The sequence below is a fragment of the Colossoma macropomum genome, unplaced genomic scaffold, assembly GCF_904425465.1.
Source record: "Colossoma macropomum unplaced genomic scaffold, Colossoma_macropomum, whole genome shotgun sequence".
In the NCBI taxonomy this organism is placed as follows: domain Eukaryota; kingdom Metazoa; phylum Chordata; class Actinopteri; order Characiformes; family Serrasalmidae; genus Colossoma; species Colossoma macropomum.
The window spans coordinates 42,610,854-42,632,046 of record NW_023494795.1 but is presented as its reverse complement, the minus strand read 5'-3'; the positions used below and the strand labels follow the sequence as shown (position 1 = coordinate 42,632,046).

Below are 21,193 nucleotides of genomic sequence, written 5' to 3'. Positions count from 1 at the left end.
CTTACTAATTAAAACAAATTAAATAAGTGGCCAAAAAACTAGAAAAATAACATAACAAACCAACAAACTAAAAAAGGTGAAAACTAACTAATTAACAGTTCATCTAAGAAACTAGCTGAGTAGTTTACATGGTATAAATTACAGTAAGACTGCAGAGTAAACACAGAAACACTGTACATGTACAGAATCTATAGAGATGTAAATATCCATATTTTACTCCTCGTTTGTTCTGTAGAGCGGAGACGTCTTGTTTTCGGCTGATATTACTCTGTTTGAGTATTTATATGAGTATTTTGTAAGATTGATAAGTTGTAATAAAGATCCTCTGAGCTGAGTTTTCCACAGAGCTCACCTGCCTCCACTGCTCTCCTCTACAGCGCTGAGGCGGAGAGGAGCGCACAGACTCATAACCCTCCTCAGCGCCGGAGTTCAGCGGCTCCTAAACGCAGGCGCATTAAAACGCGCCGCTCCATCCATCTTCACCGCCGCGCTTTATTCGCTGCTAATTCTGCTGCTGCAGAGTGAAAGTGGAGAAATTCCTCTTCTCGCATAATCGGCCGCATTCATCACCGCGGAGCCAATCTGCTCTACATTCCTGCACGAGCGCCAACAAAACGCCGCACAATTAATAACCGACCGCACAAACGAGCGTGTGAGGAACAAATGAGCAGCGAGGACTTTCGCAAACAGCACGACTGGAAACGGGAGAAATACAGCAGTGGGGTTTATTGAGAGGTGAAGCGGCAGAATCCCGCAGGACAGCAGGAGTGACCTTCACCCTCTGAACGCCGGACAACACCTTTAACTTCTCAGAGGAGCAGCAGAACACGTCCCAAACATTCGGCATGGACAACGGGGAAACTCCACACAACATCTCCTTCCTCCTGAATCAAACACTTTCACCTGCAGCTAACTAACCTGCTAACCAAATCAGCTAACTAATTACTGCACTACAAACACACCAACAAGAAACACATCACGGTCAAATCTAAACAGGATCGTCAGGAGCGTTACTGTATGGGTCCGCCTGAAAACAGACTGAGGAGCTAATGATGCTTCACTCCAATTCACTTCACCTTAATTCACTCCAGTTCACTCCACCTTAATTAACTCCAGTTCACTCCACCTTAATTCACTCCAGTTCACTCCATCTTAATTAACTCCAATTCACTTCACCTTAGTTCACTCCAATTCACTTCACCTTAGTTCACTCCAATTCACTTCACCTTAGTTCACTCCAATTCACTTCACCTTAGTTCACTCCAGTTCACTTCACCTTAATTAACTCCAATTCACTTCACCTTAGTTCACTCCAATTCACTTCACCTTAGTTCACTCCAATTCACTTCACCTTAGTTCACTCCAGTTCACTCCACCTTAATTAACTCCAATTCACTTCACCTCAGTTCACTCCAATTCACTTCACCTCAATTCACTCCAACTTAATTCACTCCACCTTAATTCACTCCAGTTCACTCCACCTTAATTAACTCCAATTCACTCCACCTTAATTCACTCCAGTTCACTCCACCTTAATTAACTCCAGTTCACTCCACCTTAATTCACTCCAGTTCACTCCACCTTAATTAACTCCAGTTCACTCCACCTTAATTCACTCCAGTTCACTCCACCTTAATTAACTCCAATTCACTTCACCTTAGTTCACTCCAATTCACTTCACCTTAGTTCACTCCATTTCACTTCACCTTAGTTCACTCCAGTTCACTTCACCTTAGTTCACTCCAGTTCACTTCACCTTAATTAACTCCAATTCACTTCACCTTAGTTCACTCCAATTCACTTCACCTTAGTTCACTCCAATTCACTTCACCTTAGTTCACTCCAGTTCACTCCACCTTAATTAACTCCAATTCACTTCACCTTAGTTCACTCCAATTCACTTCACCTTAGTTCACTCCAATTCACTTCACCTTAGTTCACTCCACCTTAATTAACTCCAATTCACTCCACCTTAATTCACTCCAGTTCACTTCACCTCAATTCACTCCAATTCACTTCACCTCAATTCACTTCAATTCACTTCACCTCAATTCACTCCAATTCACTTCACCTTAGTTCACTCCAGTTCACTCCACCTTAATTAACTCCAATTCACTTCACCTTAATTCAGTCCAATTCACTTCACCTCAATTCACTCCAATTCACTTCACCTTAGTTCACTCCAATTCACTTCACCTCAATTCACTTCACCTTAATTCACTCCAATTCACTTCACCTCAATTCACTCCAATTCACTTCACCTCAATTCACTCCAATTCACTTCACTTCAATTCACTCCACTTCACTTCACGTTAATTCACTTCACCTTAGTTCACTCCATTTCACTTCACATTAATTCACTTCACCTTAGTTCACTCCAATTCACTTCACCTTAATTCACTTCACCTTAATTCACTCCATTTTACTTCACTCCATTTCACTTCACCTTAATTCACTCCATTTCACTTCACCTTAATTCACTTCACCTTAATTCACTCCAATTCACTTCACCTTAATTCACTTCACCTTAATTCACTCCATTTCACTTCACCTTAATTCACTCCATTTCACTTCACCTTAATTCACTTCACCTTAATTCACTCCATTTCACTTCACCTTAATTCACTTCAACTCAATTCACTTCAACTCAATTCACTCCATTTCACTTCACCTTAATTCACTTCACCTTAATTCACTCCATTTCACTTCACATTAATTCACTTCACCTTAATTCACTCCATTTTACTTCACTCCATTTCACTTCACCTTAATTCATTTAATTACACTTCAGTTTTTTCATTGAGTGATTAAAGTGAAACATTTCTTGAGCTTGTTAGAAAAATTCAAACATTAGAGATGATATTAAACAGAGTATCTGAAAATTTAAATACCCGACAGCTGCAGTGCTAGTAAACAGTGAAGGAGCTAAGATGAAGTGATGAATTCCAAACAGCACAGCGAATAAGGCCTAGTTCTGGACTCTGCCATGTTCCATCTCGACTGTCCTTCAGAGCCGGAGGGAAGGAAGCTGCAGATTGAAAACGTTTTGGACCCTCAGTCGAGTTAAGCTGAAGAAGATAGCGCGAGAGTTTCCAATCATCATTAGGAGATAGAGGGAGCTTCCTTAATCGTGTTTCTGACCGCAGGCCTGATCCAAATCAATAACACACACTGCTATCGCCTGAAACTCAGTGCTCTGCGTTTGAGCGTGTGTCCGTCTTCACCCTCTCTGCAGCTCTGCCTCTCTAGAGATGCTCATTTTCTTGAATGTTTATCAAGCAGCGCATGCTTTCTTACCCAGAAGGCTTTTCACCTTGACAGACAATTATAATTAGCGATCGTGTCCGTCCAATCAAACGTCTCGCTACCTAAGCAGAAAAACGGTGGAATTTTTCTGAGCGTGACTGAAAGCGCTGCCCGGGGGTGGAGTGACCTTTGGCTCCAAACTGGCAGGCTGGGGTTCATTAACGAAGCGAAGGGCGGGTTAATTGAAAATCGGCCTGATAAACGTGTGAGTGTGTGTCGGAGATGAGTTTCCTGCTAAATCAGCACAGAGAGGACACGCAGTTCTCCATCAGCACTGAACTGCACTCTCCTTCACAACTACAACCAAACTGCTCCCCAACTACTGCCTACTGCCCACCAACTACCCCTCAACTCTCCAACAATGACCCCAAATTACACCCCAATTGCCTACAAACTACTCCCCAAATACCTCCAACTGCACCCCAACCAAATACCCAAACTGCACCTCAACCAAATATCCCATCTGCACCCCAACTACCCCCTCAACTACCCCAACATCCCCCAATTACCACAACTACCCAAAAATACACTCCAACTACCCACCAAATACTCCCCAACTGCACCCCAACCAAATACCCCAACTGTAGCCCAACTACCCACCGACTGCCACAACTACCCTAAATTACACCCCAACTACTACAAACTACTCCCCAAATACCCCCAACTGCACCCCAACCATATACCCCAAGTGCACCTCAAATACCCACCAACTACCCCCTCAACTACCCTAACAAACCCACCAACTACCACCACTACCCCAAAGTACATCCCAACTATGCACAAACTACTCCCTGACTGCACCCTAACTACCCCTCAACTACCCCTAACAACCCCCAAGTATTCCCCAACTACACCCCAACTACTCAACAGCTACCCTCAACTACAACCCAACTACCCACCAACTACCCCAACCACCTACCAGCTACCTATCAACGTTACCCCGACCACCTATCAACTACACCCTATCTACTCACCAACTATCCACTGACTAAAACCCAACTACACACCAACTATCCACTGACTAAAACCCAACTACACTCCAACTATCCACCAACTACCCCGACCACCGACCAGCTGCACCCCAAATACCCATCAACTACACCCCAACTACCCACCAACTACAACCCAACTACACCACAACTACCCAGCAACTGCACCCCAACTACCCACTAACTACCCCTGACCACACCAGCTACCTACCAACTTTACCCCAACCTACCAACTACCCCCTCAATTACCCACCAACTACCCAGACCACCCGTTACTTAAAGACCAATAACCACCAGCTACGTAAAGTCACCATGCACAATGCCAAGCGTGGACTAGAGGGGTATAAAGCCCCCCAGCATTGGGCTGTGGAGCTGTGGAACTGAGTGATGGAGCTCTATCCAGTACCTGACCATCCAACATCAGTACCTGACCTCACTAATGCTCAATCAAATCCTCACAGCAATGTTCAATATCTAGTGTAAAGCCTTCCCAGAAGAGTAGTGGCTGTTACTGCAGTAAAGGGAGGGCAGTTCACTTGAAGAAACACTACAAACTGTCAGACACAGAGTATATTAAATGTGCATTATCGGTATAAAAATGTTACATTTTGATGATTATCGTTATCGTTTCATCACCCAGACTCACTCATCCCCCTTATAAGATCAGTGTTATCACACAGCGAGCCTCTGGGCACGAACGACCGCCCCGACAACAAAGACAAAGTTTACTTTCTTTGCTAAAAATTCAGAAACAGCATTTCGAGCAGACTTCAGCTCCGTCCTCTGCGTTTTCCAGCCTGTTATCTCCCTCATTCTCTCTCTCAGGCGCACACAGAGGAATTTAACTCGAGGCCTCGGAGCTTAAGTGACTATTTGGGCCGTAATTACATTTTATTCAACTTATTCAAATGACTGGAGATGGACGTGCTGGTTTCTTTCACGCGGCGGCGTTTCAGGTTCTCGCGCCTCGCTAATGCTCTCTAGACGGCTGTCCAAATGGCAGGAGCGAGCGAGGGACGAAAGAGGGAGAGAGAGAGAGAGAGAGAGAGAGAGAAAGAGAGACTATTTTCTTTTCTTTGCTGTCAAAGAATGACCCGTGGCAATGGGTCTCAGGTGTGTTGGAGAGAGAAAGAGAGGGAGAGAGATTGACAGAGACAGAGAGAGGGAGAGAGAGAAGGAAAGGAAGATGGACAGAGAGAGAGAGAGAGAGAGAGAGAGAGAGAGAGAGAGAGAGCTGTGGTGTGATATCCTTGCCTCAGGCTAACGCACACATGGGGATACAACACTCAGACGAGTGCTGACATGATGCGACATAACACTGCAGCGACATGACGCTAACGGCTACAACTGAAGCTCAAACTGACGCTGGAAAGAGCGCTAAAGGCCGAAAGGCTAAAAACTATTTTAATGTCAAGGGATAAAAGCTAAAAGTGACACTGAAGGCTACATGCTAAAGGTGATGCTAGCAATGCTAAAGTGAACATGACATTGAATGCTATAGTTTACATGATAAAAGTGGCTAAAGGTGCTCAAGTAAACGTGACACTGAGCGTTAAAATTTACATGGCAAAAACAGCTAAAATACTGAAGTGAAACTGATTTTTAAAGTAGACTGCAGTCTAATTCTGAAGACTAGGAAACACTACAACTGCTCTGGGGTTGTTTTTCGCGGCTGCTCTTTTCGTTAGCTGGTAAATGCAGAAGGTATCCTGATAGCTAACGTTACTAACAGGAAGCCAAACTACTTATTGCAGCTGTTTCACTGTGACTGCCTTTAACTCATCATTACAGTGGAGAGAACAGATTAGTCAAACGGCAGAAAGGATTCAGATGAAGAAGCTTAAAGCTAAAGTTAGTAAGGCAGCTGGCTGTTCACATCAGCTCACCGCCTCAGTTTAGCTTCTTTTCTCTGACTCAAAGCGTGGAAAGTAACACAGAATCACTTTGTAAAGAAATTATAAAGTGATTCTATGTTATTTTCTACCCTTTGAGTACCAACTACCCCAGCAATCCCCCACATACAACCAAACTACCCAACAACTACGCCAGCAATCCCCCCAAATACACCTCACCTACCCACCAACCACCCACAACACCCCAACTACCCCCAAGTACACAACCACTTCCCTCCCAACTACCCACCATCTACCCATCAACTACTTACCAACTACCCCAACAACCTCCCAAATACACCCCAACTATCCACCAACTATCCCAACAACTCCCCAAACACACCACAACTACCCCAACAACCCCCAAACACATCCCAAATGCCCATCAACTACCCCAACAACCTCAGCAATCCACCCAAATACACCCCAACTACACCACAACTTCCCACCAACTACCCCAACAATCCCTCAAACACACCCAAACTACCCACCAACCTTCCCAGCACACTGAACAACCAAAATAATAAACCACAACTATACCCCAACTACCCCCAAGTACACAAGCCCTTCCCACCAACTACCCTCACAAACCACCAGCTACCTCAACTAATCACTAACTACCCCAAAACAAACCACCAAGTACCTATCATCTACCACAACTAGCCACCAGATAGGACTGCTTTTTGAACGAGGCACTGCCAATCAGAACAGACCTCATTTACATACATCAGTCTTAAAGACAGCCTGTTTAAAGATAAAGAGAGGCTAGAAAACAGTCATGTAAACATGAATCATGACTATTTTCGTACAGAAACCCACACAAATGTCATAAGTGGACAAGAATACGAGACACACTGAGGACATGGGCAGTTTCAGAGACGCACTGAGAAGTCGTTTGGAAACATCAGCATCAGTGTTCGAAGCCTATAAAACGCTATTTGGGTCAGTCCTGATATTACACAGGCTAAAACATGTGAGCTGTAGGTTAAAGACTGTAACACTCACATGTGGAGCTTTAATATGGATAAAGATAATATTGTTTATTATGATAAAGCTGCAGGCGATTATCGGTGGTCTACATTTTTATTATCGTCCAACCTCCTCAGACAAAATAAAAGCAGAGCTGGCTCCGCAGACGAGGTGTGTGTGTGTGTGTGTGTGTGTGTGTGTGTGTGTGTGTGTGTTAATGGCGAGTGTGTGAGTGTGTGAGCATGTGAGTGGTGGGCTGGTTTGAGTGTAAATGAGTAAATGCGGTGGTCCTGCACGTGTGTGAGGGGAGATAAGCAAGTTATTGGATGCAGAGATGAAAGAGTTTCTCCACCTGAAACAGGAAAAGCCCCCAAGACCCCAAAGACCCCCAAAATGCATAAATTCCCATCTACAGAGAGAGAGAAAGTAAGAGAGAGAGAGAGAGAGAGAGAGAGAGAGAGAGAGAGAGAGAGAGAGAGAGAGAGAGAGAGAGAGGGGATAGAGAAGGGTGGTAGAGAGAGAAAGGAGTGAAAGAGAGACAGAAAGAGAGAGAAAAGGAAGGACGAGGAAAGGAGAGAGAGAAAAGGAAGAGAGAGACAGAGAGAGAGGAGAGGAACAGGATTGGGAGAGAGAGAAGGGAGAGAGAGAAGGGGGAGAGAGAGAGAGAGAGAGAGAGAGAGAGAGGAGAGGAACAGGATGGGGAGAGAGAGAAGGGAGAGAGAGAGAGAGAGAGAGAGAGAGAGAGAGGCAAAGGGTGAAGGAGAGAGAAAGAAGAGAGAGGTATAGAGAGAAGAGAAAAGTACATTTTTCATTTCTCTCTCTCTTGCTCTCCTCATTCTTCATCTTTCTCGCACTCCCTCCTTCATTATCTTTCTCCCTCTCTCCCATCTTCATATTTGTCTCTCCCTCTCTCTCCTCAACCTTCATCACTATCTCCCCTCTGTTTTCATCTCTCTCTCTCTTTCTCTCAGCCTTCATCACTCCCTTCTCGTCTCTCTCCTCTCAAACTCAATCTCTCCGTCCGTGTCTCCACATGCGAATGGTGAATCTATCCTCGCCCTCCCAGCGCCACGGCAGCGCAGACGCCATGGCAACCCAGAGCGATGGAGGACCGCGGTGTCCGGACTCACGCTGTCCGGGTATCAGCGGCACAGCCATTATTCACTCTCACTTTTTCCAATTACGCCCCTCTGAGAGCCCCCCTCAGGACCCCCGGCAATTATTTATATGCAAATAAACCGCCACACGCTCGGAGGAATCGCAGCAAAAACAACGAAAAAGAAACAAAACAAAAGCAGCAAATAGGTAATCACAGCAGCTCTTAACCCTCTCAGACTCAAACCTGAACCTGTAGTGTATTACAGTCTGTCAGAGTGACTGTGTGGATCATATGAACATTATAGAGCTTTTTAAATGAAACAGTAGAAGCCATATCGCCCCCTACGCTTCCTGTAGTGTATTACAGTCTGTCAGAGTGACTGTGTGGATCATATGAACATTATAGAGGCTTTTTAAATGAAACAGTAGAAGCCATATCGCCCCCTACACTTCCTGTAGTGTATTACAGTCTGTCAGAGTGACTGTGTGGATCATATGAACATTATAGAGGCTTTTTAAATGAAACAGTAGAAGCCATATCGCCCCCTACGCTTCCTGTAGTGTATGACAGTCTGTCAGAGTGACTGTGTGGATCATATGAACATTATAGAGCTTTTTAAATGAAACAGTAGAAGCCATATCGCCCCCTACACTTCCTGTAGTGTATTACAGTCTGTCAGAATGACTGTGTGGATCATATGAACATTATAGAGGCTTTTTAAATGAAACAGTAGAAGCCATATCGCCCCCTACGCTTCCTGTAGTGTATGACAGTCTGTCAGAGTGACTGTGTGGATCATATGAACATTATTTGTTTTATTAAAATAAAGATGCGATGATGATTCATATGTTTATACAAGCTTGTCAAACCGCTGGTCTGCCCTGACATCTAACTGGATGAAAGCACGCTGGTGGTATGAGATAGTTTGGCCAGGCTTGGCTGTTGCTATAGCGCCCTCTGCTGCAACACTGTGTTGTGACACATTTGAGAGCGCAATAAATAAAACGATGCCTGCGCATGTGCATTCTTGCGTGATGTATGTTTTTGGCCCTACTCATAACATCGAGAAACCTACCTGCGCATTTCGTCCGTGTAATAAGAGCTGGTCCAGGTTGCCCAGTGCCCCCCTCGCCCGGCCGGGTCAACAGCACCCGGATCTCATACTCAGTATCTGGGTCCAGGTGCCAAAGCTTGTAGTTTGGCGAGTTGACGGCGTGGATCTCAGTCCATGTTCCGGAGGTCATGCGGTACTCCACCTCCTTCAGGATGATGGGGCCATCGCCGAAGATAGAGTTGGCATTGAGCTGGATGAGAAGATACGTCGGCCCCACGCCCAGCAGCTGAGGTGGAGCGATAGGCCTCGGGGGTTCTGAGGAAAGACAAATGCTATGCTTAAGGATAAAGATCTTTACACTGGGAAAGATAAGAGTTCTGAGGATCATTCTACATTAATCATCCATCTGAAGGAAGGTGTTTCTAATAAATGGGCCAGTGAGTGGAAGCACAAGGTGTGTGTTTCTAATAAAGTGGCCCATTAAGGGAAGTACAAGGTAGGTGTTTCTAATAAAGTGGCCCGTTAAGGGAAGTACAAGATAGGTGTTTCTAATAAAGTGGCCCGTTAAGGGAAGTACAAGGTAGGTGTTTCTAATAAAGTGGCCAGTGAGTGGAAGTACAAGCTAAGTGTTTCTAATAAAGTGGCCAGTGAGTGAAAGCACTAGGTAGGTGTTTCTAATAAAGTGGCCAGTGAGTGAAAGCACTAGGTAGGTGTTTCTAATAAAGTGGCCAGTGAGTGGAAGCACAAGGTGGGTGTTTCTAATAAAGTGGCCAGTGAGTAGAAGCACTAGGTAGGTGTTTCTAATAAATTGGCCAGTGAGTGGAAGCACAAGGTCGGTGTTTCTAATAAAGCGGCCAGTAAAAGTTGATCAGCAGAACATGTTGCAGCTCTAATGAAGAGCTGCAATAAAGTTAAAGTGAGTAACTGTTCCAAGTTAAACAAACACCAACAAACAGTTCCATCACAATAAACTCAAAATACACAGGATGACACACACACACACACACACACACACTCACACACACACACACACACACACACACACACACACTCTTAGACGGACACACACTCTATCTGTCACAAATTCATGGCTGATGCCAAATCATTACAGGACAGCAGACCATCCAGATGGTTCTCGAGTCTATCAGTGTGTGTCTGGGTCTAAAGCGAGATTGCGTTTGGCGCACACACACACAAACACACACACATACACACACACAAACACACACACATACACACACACAAACACACACACACACACACACAGTGCAGACACTGCATACTTTAACACATCCATCTTGATTGAAATTCTCCTGACAAACAGAGGCCACTGGATGTTTTTTTCTTTCGCTCTGTTATGCAGTGGCAGGGATTCGTCTCCGAATCGAGGATTTTGGAGGACAGGGAGCTGCCTGGCAGCCGGATTTTGAGGGCTTTTCTATTCGACATAAATGTTGGTGCGAAACGAGAAACGAGCAGTTTGTGGCTGCCTTTATTAACCCCTGTAGGTCTTCATGGTGTTTACACTGCAAAAATGCCTCCATTTGCTTTATCTGGGGAAAAAAATAAAATGTGAAAGTTTTTTAATAAACTGCATTTAAGAACATCCTTATGAACTTCTTAATGTTTGTCTTAAGAACCTTCGGAAGTTTTTTCTTAAGAAATTCTTTGTGAATCCGGCACCTGGTACTATTTTTGGTTTCACCAAAAAGTGATACGGAAAAACTGCAGACTGCTGATTGGTTGAAGAGAATCGTCACCGTCACCCTAAACACATACACTAACCAGGTTAGCGCAGCCTCTTGAGCACCAGAATCATCTCGTCATCTGAACTTTGTTTCCCAAACTCTCTCTTGTCTCGCTGCCATCAGCCTCCACGTCACGGCAGCTTCATGTGGTGTTGCTATGACTACCAGCTACATTAGGGGGCACTATATCTACAGCGGAAAATGAAGTAGCTGAACCAAAAGCGAGTAGAGTCGAGCGGAGTTGAGTCGAGCTGACCTGTCCCAAGCGGTGGAACAGTGCCATAAGCTTATGTTGGTAATTGGCATGGTGTTAACTGTATGTCTAATTCTCATGCACTCACCTCAAAGTGTGTGGAGGTGTTCAGTATCTCTAACAGTCTAGATTACGTGGATTCTTACACTGCGTGACACACTATTATCTATAAACATGGACTAAGTAACATTAGCACTCAGCTAAAAACAGAACAGTATCAGAAACCACAGTCAAGATTATTAGAGATCACTTAATAGGCAAATTCCACTGATTCCAAAACATTTCTAAAAATTCCTGCATGATTAAATGGTTGAGATGTAAACAGAGTCAGAGTGGTTTGGTGTGAAACGCTCCGTTCTAGAGAAACTCACAGAGTCAGAACTGTTCACAGTGGTGGTGATAGGAACCAGACGTCCACCTCTAAAAGCTCCCTCACAGAAAGTTCCTACATGAAATGGTTATGAATTCACTGATGACTGAGACACTGTTTTATGATAGTTTTGAGAAGATTTTGGCCTTCAACTCCATTCATGGTGGAGGGATACATAATATGCAAGGTGCTGTGAGGCAAAATAGTCCCCAAAGAAAACTTACTATTTCAGATTTTCCACTATTTTCCATCATCAACATTCCATATAAACTCAGAAGACTCGTGTAGGTTCACTGGTGGTTCTGGATAGTAAATAAAATGTCTATATTTGTGTTGTAGTCATGGCGACCCCTGGTTCCTATCACCACCACTGTAAAGACATCTGAACCATTTCATACCAAACCACTCTGGATCACTCTGTTATCTCAAACACCCAGTTTTTCTACATTTCTGCACGATTGGTGGAGTTTCCCTTTAACACCTCAACAATGCACTGCATAAACTCACAGAGTGTCTGTGTTTGGGATGTTTCTGAGTTTGTACATAAACTCCTCAGTGTTGGGTTTTATGGTGTAGTAAGATGTTCTGCGAGATGTTCTTCACCCATGGCGCTGCTGAGCGGAGAGATCACACACACACACACACACACACACACACACTCACACACCTTCTCTTTGCCACTCCAGATGGCTCCAGCGTTCCCCATTTGTTGTAGTTAATTAGCCAGCTCAGGCGAGCCTGTTTGAACGCTTAGTGTCTGGCCTGCTGCCTCTCACACACACATACACACACACACACACACACACACACACACACACACACACACACACACACTGAATTGAACTGAAGCTGCTTTAGTAACAACAACCAAACACACTGCAGAATAACTACAGCACACACTTCTACAAACTCTTATATGCTGACTGTGTGTGAGTGAAAACACAGAGGCATCTAATTTATCACAAGTCATGATAGTACTGGTCATAGATTTATTATTATTATCATTATTATTATTATTATTATTATTAGTAGTAGTAGTAGTAGTAGTACTAAACTACTATAGCCTGAATGGGTGGGGCTAAACTACTGTAGCTGAATGGTGGAGCTAAACTGCTGTAGACTGAATGGTGGAGCTAAACTGCTGTAGCTGAATGGTGGAGCTAAACTGCTGTAGCTGAATGGTGGAGCTAAACTGCTGTAGACTGAATGGTGGGGCTAAACTACTGTAGCTGAATGGTGGAGCTAAACTGCTGTAGACTGAATGGTGGGGCTAAACTGCTGTAGACTGAATGGGTGGGGCTAAACTGCTGTAGACTGAATGGTGGGGCTAAACTGCTGTAGACTGAAAGGTGGGGCTAAACTGCTGTAGACTGAATGGTGGGGCTAAACTGCTGTAGACTGAATGGTGGGGCTAAACTGCTGTAGACTGAATGGTGGGGCTAAACTGCTGTAGACTGAATGGTGGGGCTAAACTGCTGTAGACTGAATGGTGGGGCTAAACTGCTGTAGACTGCTGTAGCATCAAACATGCTGACTGACTGTATTGTGGTGAAAGAGGATAAAAATCTGAGTTTTTGGTGAACTGTCACTTTAATGCATCCGGCCGCCTGTTCACTCTTTGTGTGTTCGTTCATAATGACATGCAGAGAAAATGTAAAACCTCCTGACTTTTGTTGGCCACAACAAATAGAACCTCATTTCACATGTAATTTAAAAAGAGGAAAACAAATGAGTGATACTAAAGGAGCCGAGCGTGAAATGAAAAGGCCTCCACGTCCCCGACCGTCTCACAGGAAACAAAGACCACTCAGAGAGAGAGAGAGAGAGAGAGAGAGAGAGAGAGGGGGGAGGGAGAGAGAGAGAGAGAGAGAGAGAGAGAGGGAGGGAGGGAGAGGGGGCTTTTAAACACAGTCCTGACAACATAGCGCTTCATTGAGAATGAGAGTGAGAGAGAGGGAGAGAGAATGAGAGAGAGAGAGGGAGAGCATGAGAGTGAGAATGAGAGAGAGAAAGAGAGAGAGAGAGAGAGAGAGAGAGGAGAGAGAGAGGGAGAGAGAGGGAGAGAGAGAGAGTGTGTATCTCATCATCAGGTGTTATTGGTCAGTGCAGCAGGTTGTCCATCACAGCACCGACAGCACAGTGATCACACACAGACTCTCTCTCTCTCTCTCTCTCTCTCATTTTGTCCTCACTCCCTATCTCTCTTTCTCTCTTCTTTCCTGTCTTTTTCTCTTTTCTCTCTTCTTTCCTGTCTTTTTCTCTTTTCTCTCTTTCTTTCCTCCTTCTCTTTCCCCTCCCTTTTCTTCTTTCTCTTTCCTCCCATTCCCTTCTCTCCCTCTCTCTCTTTGTCATTTTTCTTCTCTCCCCATCTCTTTTTCTCCCTTCGTTCATCTTTTTCTTTTTCTCACTTTTCTCCTTCTCTCAACTCTCCTTTACTCTTTTCTTTCTCTTCTCCTCCCTTTACGTTTCTTCCTCTTTTTCTTCACGTCTTCCCTCCCTTCTCTCTCTCTCATTTTTTCCTTTTTCCTATTTCTTTCTTCTTTCTCTCCCCATTCCCCCCCCCCTGTCATCTTTCCTTTCCCACTCTCTCTTTCCCTTCTCTCTCTCTCTCATTTACTCTCCCTCATTTGTTCCTCACTCCCATCTCTCTTTCCTCCTTTCTTCTCTCTCATCCTCTTCTCCATATCTTCCATTTTCTGCCTTTTTCCTCTTTCTGTCAATCTCTCGTTTGGTCCCTCCCTTTCTCCCAGGTGTTTCCCTCTTTTCAGTTTTCCTCTCCACCTTTGTTCTCTCCCTTCCTTTTCTTTCTTCTTTTTTTCTCTCCCTCTCTTTTGCCCTCTTTTTTCTACCTTCTTTCTTTCTACCTTTCCCTTTTTCCTCCTTTTCTCTATCTCTCTCTTTATTTATTCCCTCCCTTCCCTTCTCCCTCTCTCTCTCTCTCTCCCTCTCTCTGTGAGTGAGTGATCAGAGCAGTGGGGGGGTGATGTTGATGAAGGGAAGCGTGTTTTTATTCCTCCTCTCTTTAAGGTGAAGAGAGCTGCGCTGACACTTCGGCTTTTTTGTTTGTTTGTTTTGATGTGGTTGTTTATTTTTTCCTCTGTTTCGTTTGCGTTGCGTCTCTTTTTCATCCGTTCATCATTAGGAGCCCAGCACTCCAACCGGTCTGATTCAGTTTTATCTTTCTTTCAGTTCTCTCTCTCTCTCTCTCTCTCTCTCTGAGGATGACAGGCTGAGAGTTTTAATCTACCTTTCAACAAACATCTCCTCCTCCTCCTCCTCCTCCTCCTCCCTCTGACAGTGTCTGTCTCTCCAGCTTTCTCTCTCTCTCTCTCTCTCTCCTCTTTCTTTTCTTTCTCTCTGGCCTCTCTCACTCTTTCTTTGATTACAAGCTCTCTCTCTATCCTTTCTGATTTCTTTCTCCCTTCTACTCTTTCTCTCTTTATTTCCTCTCTCTCTTATACAATTTCTGCCTGCCCATCTTTCTTTTTTCACTCTCTCTCTTGTTTCATTTATTCCTCTCTCTTTTCTTTCTCTTACCTCTCACTCTCTCTTTGATTATCTCTCAAGCTCTCTCTCTCTTTATTCTCTTTCTGATCATTCTCTCTTCCTCTCTCCTTTTCACTCTGCTCTCTCTCCTCTTTCTCTCTCCTACTCTTCCTCTCTTTCTTTCCTCTCTCTCGTACAATTTCTGCCTGTCCATCTTTTTCTCCATCTCTTTCTCTCTCTCTCTCTCTCTCTCTCTCTCTCTCACACACACAATATCAGTCTTTGTCTCGCTCTCTCCTCTTCTCTCTCTCGCTGACAATTTCTATCTCTCCAGCCTTCTTTCGCTCGCCCCCTCTGACAATTTCCCTCTCTCTCTCTTCGACAGTCTGTGTGTGTGTGTGTGTGTGTGTGTGTGTGTGTGTCTGTGTGTGTGTGTGTTTGAGACAGGTATGTTCACCACCAATCAGTCTGTGTATACTGCTCGCTCACTCATCTCTCTCTCTCTCGCTCCCACCCCCCCCCACCCCCTCAGCAGGGGTCTGTCAGGCTGATCTCCACTCATTACAGCACCAGCATCACCAGCTCAACCACAAACAGCTACAGTAACGCATCACAGTTATTAATAAGATCCTGTTAATCCAACTTAATCTGCTACACAGCTCAGCTCAGGTTTGTTGAACTTGATGTACGAGTGCTGATTGAACTTCCGTTGGTCACTGTAGTCTCCGGTCAGTTTAGAACAGCGTTATTACAGTTCACTAAAACTAAACGACATGTCCACTGCAAAACTTACTCAAAACAGAATTACTGACTTTAGTTTCAGTTTTTTGAGTTTAGAAGTTTGGCTGTGCATTTTACTCTGCTTAACTCTTATGAAATACCTGCTGTCACAGTGTTCATCATAACAATCATAACACTAAAACACTGAAAGTAAACCTGAAACTAAATAAAAACTAAACTAAAACTACTACACTAAAAACACTAAGACTAAACCAGAAACTGAATAAAAACTAAACTAAAACTGAAGCAAATAAAACTAACCAGAAAATAACTAAAGACTAAACTAAAACTATTATATTAAAACTAAAATTAAATCTGAAACTAAATAAAAATTAAACTAAAACTAAAACTATTACACTAAACACTAAAATTGAAACTAAAAAACTAAACTAAAACCATAAGACTAAAACTATAACTAAACTAAAACTATTAGACTAAAAACTAAAACTAAATAAAAACTAAACTAAAACTATTATACTAAAAACTAAAATTAAAACTAAGACTAAATAAAATTGGCAAAAACTAAAAGTGAAACTAAAAAACTAAACTAAAACTATTATACTAAAAACTAAAATTAAAACTAAGACTGAATAAAATTGACAATAAAAACTAAAAGTGAAACTAAATAAAAACTAAACTAAAACTACTACACTACAAACTAAAACTGAAACAAAATGAAAACTAAACAAACTAAACTGTTATACTAAAAACTAAAACTAAATAAAAACCCAACTAAAAAATCTAATAAAAACAAAAACTAATGAAAATTTCAAAACCATAACAACCTGCTTTAGAACTGCACTCGGCACTAGAAATCATGGCAATAGCAACAACACCAAGGCAGGACAGGAAGCCAAACTGTTAGCACAGACCTTAGAGGAGATATTCTAGGAGGAAAGACAGCACAGAGAGCGAGTAAAGGAACGTTCTCCCAACTCCAAACAGCGGAAGTGGAAATTCAAGGTTCTTACACGACCAAAACACAAACAACAGCCAGCCCTGCGTTTCTCAGTGTATATGTAATTAATTATACAACAATACAACTGTTTATGAATGTGAGCAATTACACTGAAATAGTCCAGCAACACGACAACAATCACTCTGGTGAGGTTCCGGGATAATCTGGGAGAGCATCAGCTCCGATTTTCACTTCCACTCATCCGACGGAGCCGGAGGAGAGCGATCACCCAGCATTTGTCTTGGAAACTACAGCCACAAGCAGCGCCTGTCAATAAAGTTTATTTCCAACAAGTGAGCTTTGTGGGCGGAGAGGGGTGTAATGTCATTACCCACAACCGCAGGCAAAAGCACTCAAATCTCACCACAAACTGTGTTTATGCCTCCCTCCATCTCTCTCTCCCTCCATCTCTCTCCCTCTCTCCCTCTCTCTCTCGCTCCGTGGGCGCTGGGAGACGGAGCGCAGATCAATAGTCCCTTCAGTGAAAGAATTCGCTATTGAAATTCTCATTTGTTACACAGCTTTTCCCCCCAAAACAGCCGGGAGGGCCCCGTGTCACGTCGCGTTAGAGAGACTAGCCGCTAATAAAGTGCTAGCCTGAGGTCACGGGCGACAAGACGGGCCTCAGTGCCAGCTCCCATTAGGCCGCGCTCGCATCTGTGGCCCAAAAATTTCCGCTAAAATTAGCGTCTTTTGGATCCTTGTAGCAGGATGTCAGCCAGGGAGTGTGGCGCAGAAGCCCGGCCTGTCACCATCGCTAGCCTTCAAACCCCACGCTACCGCGCTAACACCAGGGTACGGCTGGCCGCGGGACAGAGCGAAGTACAAGATTGGCTTTACAGTTGTTTAAGTAAACAAGAAAGTCGGGCCGTTAGTCAGAGAGAGAGACTGGAGTTCGGCGGGGAGTGTGTGTGTGTGTGTGTGTGTGTGGGTGGGTTAATTCAGTTACACATCCGCTAACGTTAGCGCTAAGCTCACCCGTCCAAAAGCGAGCCAGCGTTTCACCCCCACGGTAAGTTTAGCATGAATTTCATTTAGCGTGATTTGGCTGCATTTGAATAAACAGATGCTAGCTGTAGCTGTTAGCCGTCGCTAGTCGTTGATTGGTGCGCTGCGTTAAGAAGCACAAAAAAACTGTATCTGAACTAAACAGACAAGAAAGTCAGAGTGGAGAGAAACTGGATTTGGATAAACAGTAGATTGGAATAAACAGATGTTAGCAGTCGCTAATCCTTGATAAAGTTCACTGAATTAAGGAGCCGTCATCTTGGAGGGCTCAAAGTGAACCAATAAAACTTTATTTGAGCAGTTAGCTTTCGGTTTACAGGTGTTTAAGAACATTTTTGGGGTGGGGAGTAGGGCTAATTCAGTTCTGCTAACGTTCGCTAACAATACACGCTAAAGTTAGTACCCAAAAATAGTTCCCAATGAGGACAAGTTTAAAATGAATTCAGTTTTTCATGTCTATCTGGGTTTGAATGAACATACGCTGGCTGCAGTTTTTAGCTGGATGGGTTGGGTGGGAGTAATTCAGCCCAGCTAATATCCGCTAACCGTGTGTGCTAACGCTAGCATCCCAAAACATGCCAGGTTTTCACCCCTTGGTGAAGTTTAGCATGAATTTCATTTAGCGTGATTTGGCTGCATTTGAATAAACAGATGCTAGCTGTAGCTGTTAGCTGTCGCTAGTCGTTGATTGGTGCGCTGCGTTAAGAAGCACAAAAAACTATATCTGAACTAAACAGACGTGAAAGTCAGAGTGGAGAGAAACTGGATTTGAATAAACAGATGTTAGCAGTCGCTAATTGTTGATCAGTTCACTGTATTAAGAAGCCGCCATCTTGGGGGCGCAAAGTGAACCAATAAAACTTTATTTGAGCAGTTAGCTTTCGGTTTACAGATGTTTAAGAACATTTTTGGGGTGGGGAGTAGGGCTAATTCAGTTCCGCTAATGTTCGCTAACCATACACGCTAAAGTTAGCCTCCAAAAATAGTTCCCAATGAGGACAAGTTTGAAGTGAATTCAGTATTTTGTATTTATCTGGATTTGATGGACAGATGCTAGCTGCAGTTTTTAGCTGTCACTAATCATTGATTATCAAAATCTGTCTGAACAATAACACTAGATTAGTCATTAAAACAGACAAGAAAGTCGGTGTGGAGACAAACTGGACATTTGTGTGTGGGGGGGGGGTGGTTCAGCGGCGCTAAGCTAACCCATCCAAAAACATGGCATTTCAATTTAGCATGAATTTCATTTCTGTTAGCTGTCACTAATCACTGATCAGTTCACTGTACTAGGAAGCCGCCATCTTGGGGGCGCAAAGCGAACCAATAATGTCTACATTTCAGGAATTAGCTTTCAGTTTACAGATGTTTAAGAAAGTTTCTGTTGTGGGGAGTGGGGTTCAGTCAGTTCCGCTAACACTTGCTAACCACACGCTAAAGTTAGCACCCAAAAACATGTCCCTATAAGGACGTTTATCTGGATTTGAATAAACAGAGGCTAGCCGCAGTTTTTAGCTGTCGCTAGTCATTGATCAGTGCGCTGCGCTAAAAAGCTCTCGTTGTTGTTTATCTGAACAGTAACACCAGGTTAGTCACTCAAACAGGCAAGAAAGTCGATGTGGAGATAAACTGGACGTTTGTGGGGTGGGTGGGGTTCAGGGGTGCTAAGCTAACCCATCCAAAAACATGGCAGTGTTTCACTCTATAGTATGTTTAGCATGAACTTCATTTCTGTTAGCTGTCGCTAATCACTGATCACTTCACTGTATTAATAAACCGCCATCTTGGAGGGCAGAAAGTGAACCAATAATAATTAGCTTTCGGTTTACAGGTGTTTGAGAACGTTTTGGAGGTGCAGGGCTACTTGATAGCTGTTGCTAATGCTGATGCTAATGCTAACTGCTGTTCAGGGATTTGCTTCATAAAGCACTCAGTTTGGATGGAAAGGCTTAAGTGCGAATAGCATAACAGTTGCTTGAATACACAAATCAGTGTGCTACTTAGTATGGGGGCAGTGGGGGTGGTGGGGAGTCAGTGGGGGTCAGTGGGGAGTCAGTGGGGGGTAAGTGGGGGGTCGGGTGGGAGTAATTCAGTCCAGCTAATATCCGCTAACCATGCGTGCTAATGCTGCCATCCCAAAACATGCCAGGTTTTCACCCTTTGGTGAAGTTTATCATGAATTTCATTTAGCGTGATTTGGCTGGATTTGGATAAACAGATGCTAGCTGTAGCTGTTAGCTGTCGCTAATCGCTGATCAGGGAATTGCATTTAGAGGCACTTGGATATTGTGGACAGAGCAGCGTAAGCGCTCGCTGTCAAAACAATATCTGAGCAATTAATCTACCATTTTAAATGCTAATCTGTTTGCAAATTTTAGGGTATAATCCGGAAAATCATATGCAGGGGGTGTTGATGAGGATTATCAGATCAAATCGATCTTCATAACGAGGGGGGATGATGGGTAAAAACACACATTTCACACTGTGCTTCGTGAACCAGCCAATATACAAGAAATAAATGTGCTGATATATCGATATAAATGACACACTGCTGGCATATAGAGGCTAATTTGGAGGCATATCAGTCAGTCAGTCAGTCAGTCAGTGAACTGACCAATAAACAACAAGCAAATAAAAAAAGAACGCATTAAATTAAGGAATAAACAGACAAACGACCAACCAAACAAACACCAGCCCACCTCTGACGATGAGTGCGGCGAAGTTGGACACCCCGGAGCCCCTCTCTGATTGGGTGACGCATCGGTACAGATCCTGATCCTGATTGGTCACTTCTTTGAGGCGGAACGAAGCGGCGAACTTCCTGTGGTTGATGTTCTTCTTCTCGGCCACAGGGATGTCCTCACCGTTACGCTTCTGTCAGGAGAGACAACAGGAAACAGACTCACACATACAGCCGTGTGCAGAGGTTTGTGCACCCCTGGCCAAATTCCATGTTGTTGTTGATTTTCTGAGTGTGAATAAGTAAACACGTCCTCTATAGAGACACACTTCTGCACATTTTAATACACAGTTACTTTATTTGCTGAACTTGACATACTGACATAAAAACGGTCTGTGCACATTTCATGTTTTATTTTCTTTCAATAAAAATGAAAAACAAAACCAACAACACATGAAATTTGACCAAGGTTGCACATGACTGCACATACGTCAAGCTGTTCTTCTGGTTTCTGGACAGACAGCACTGCTCCAGTTTGTGAAACATTCAGTAAAACCAAGAAAAACTGCTTTTGATGTGTTTTATTAGATCAAACAGCTGA

The 21,193-nt window shown here is 43.7% G+C and overlaps 1 protein-coding gene across 2 annotated transcripts in view; it reads right to left on the bottom strand.

Annotated features, from left to right (window-relative positions):
- Window positions 1-21,193, bottom strand: part of ptprk (protein tyrosine phosphatase receptor type K) — a 218,324-nt gene that overhangs the window by 90,696 nt on the left and 106,435 nt on the right. For both annotated transcript variants that reach the window (XM_036582465.1, XM_036582466.1), the window contains exons 7-8: window positions 20,612-20,786; window positions 9,331-9,624 (exon numbers count right to left, since the gene is read on the bottom strand). In XM_036582465.1, coding sequence (XP_036438358.1) covers window positions 9,331-9,624; window positions 20,612-20,786 — 469 coding nt within the window. The remainder of the gene's footprint in view (window positions 1-9,330; window positions 9,625-20,611; window positions 20,787-21,193) is intronic.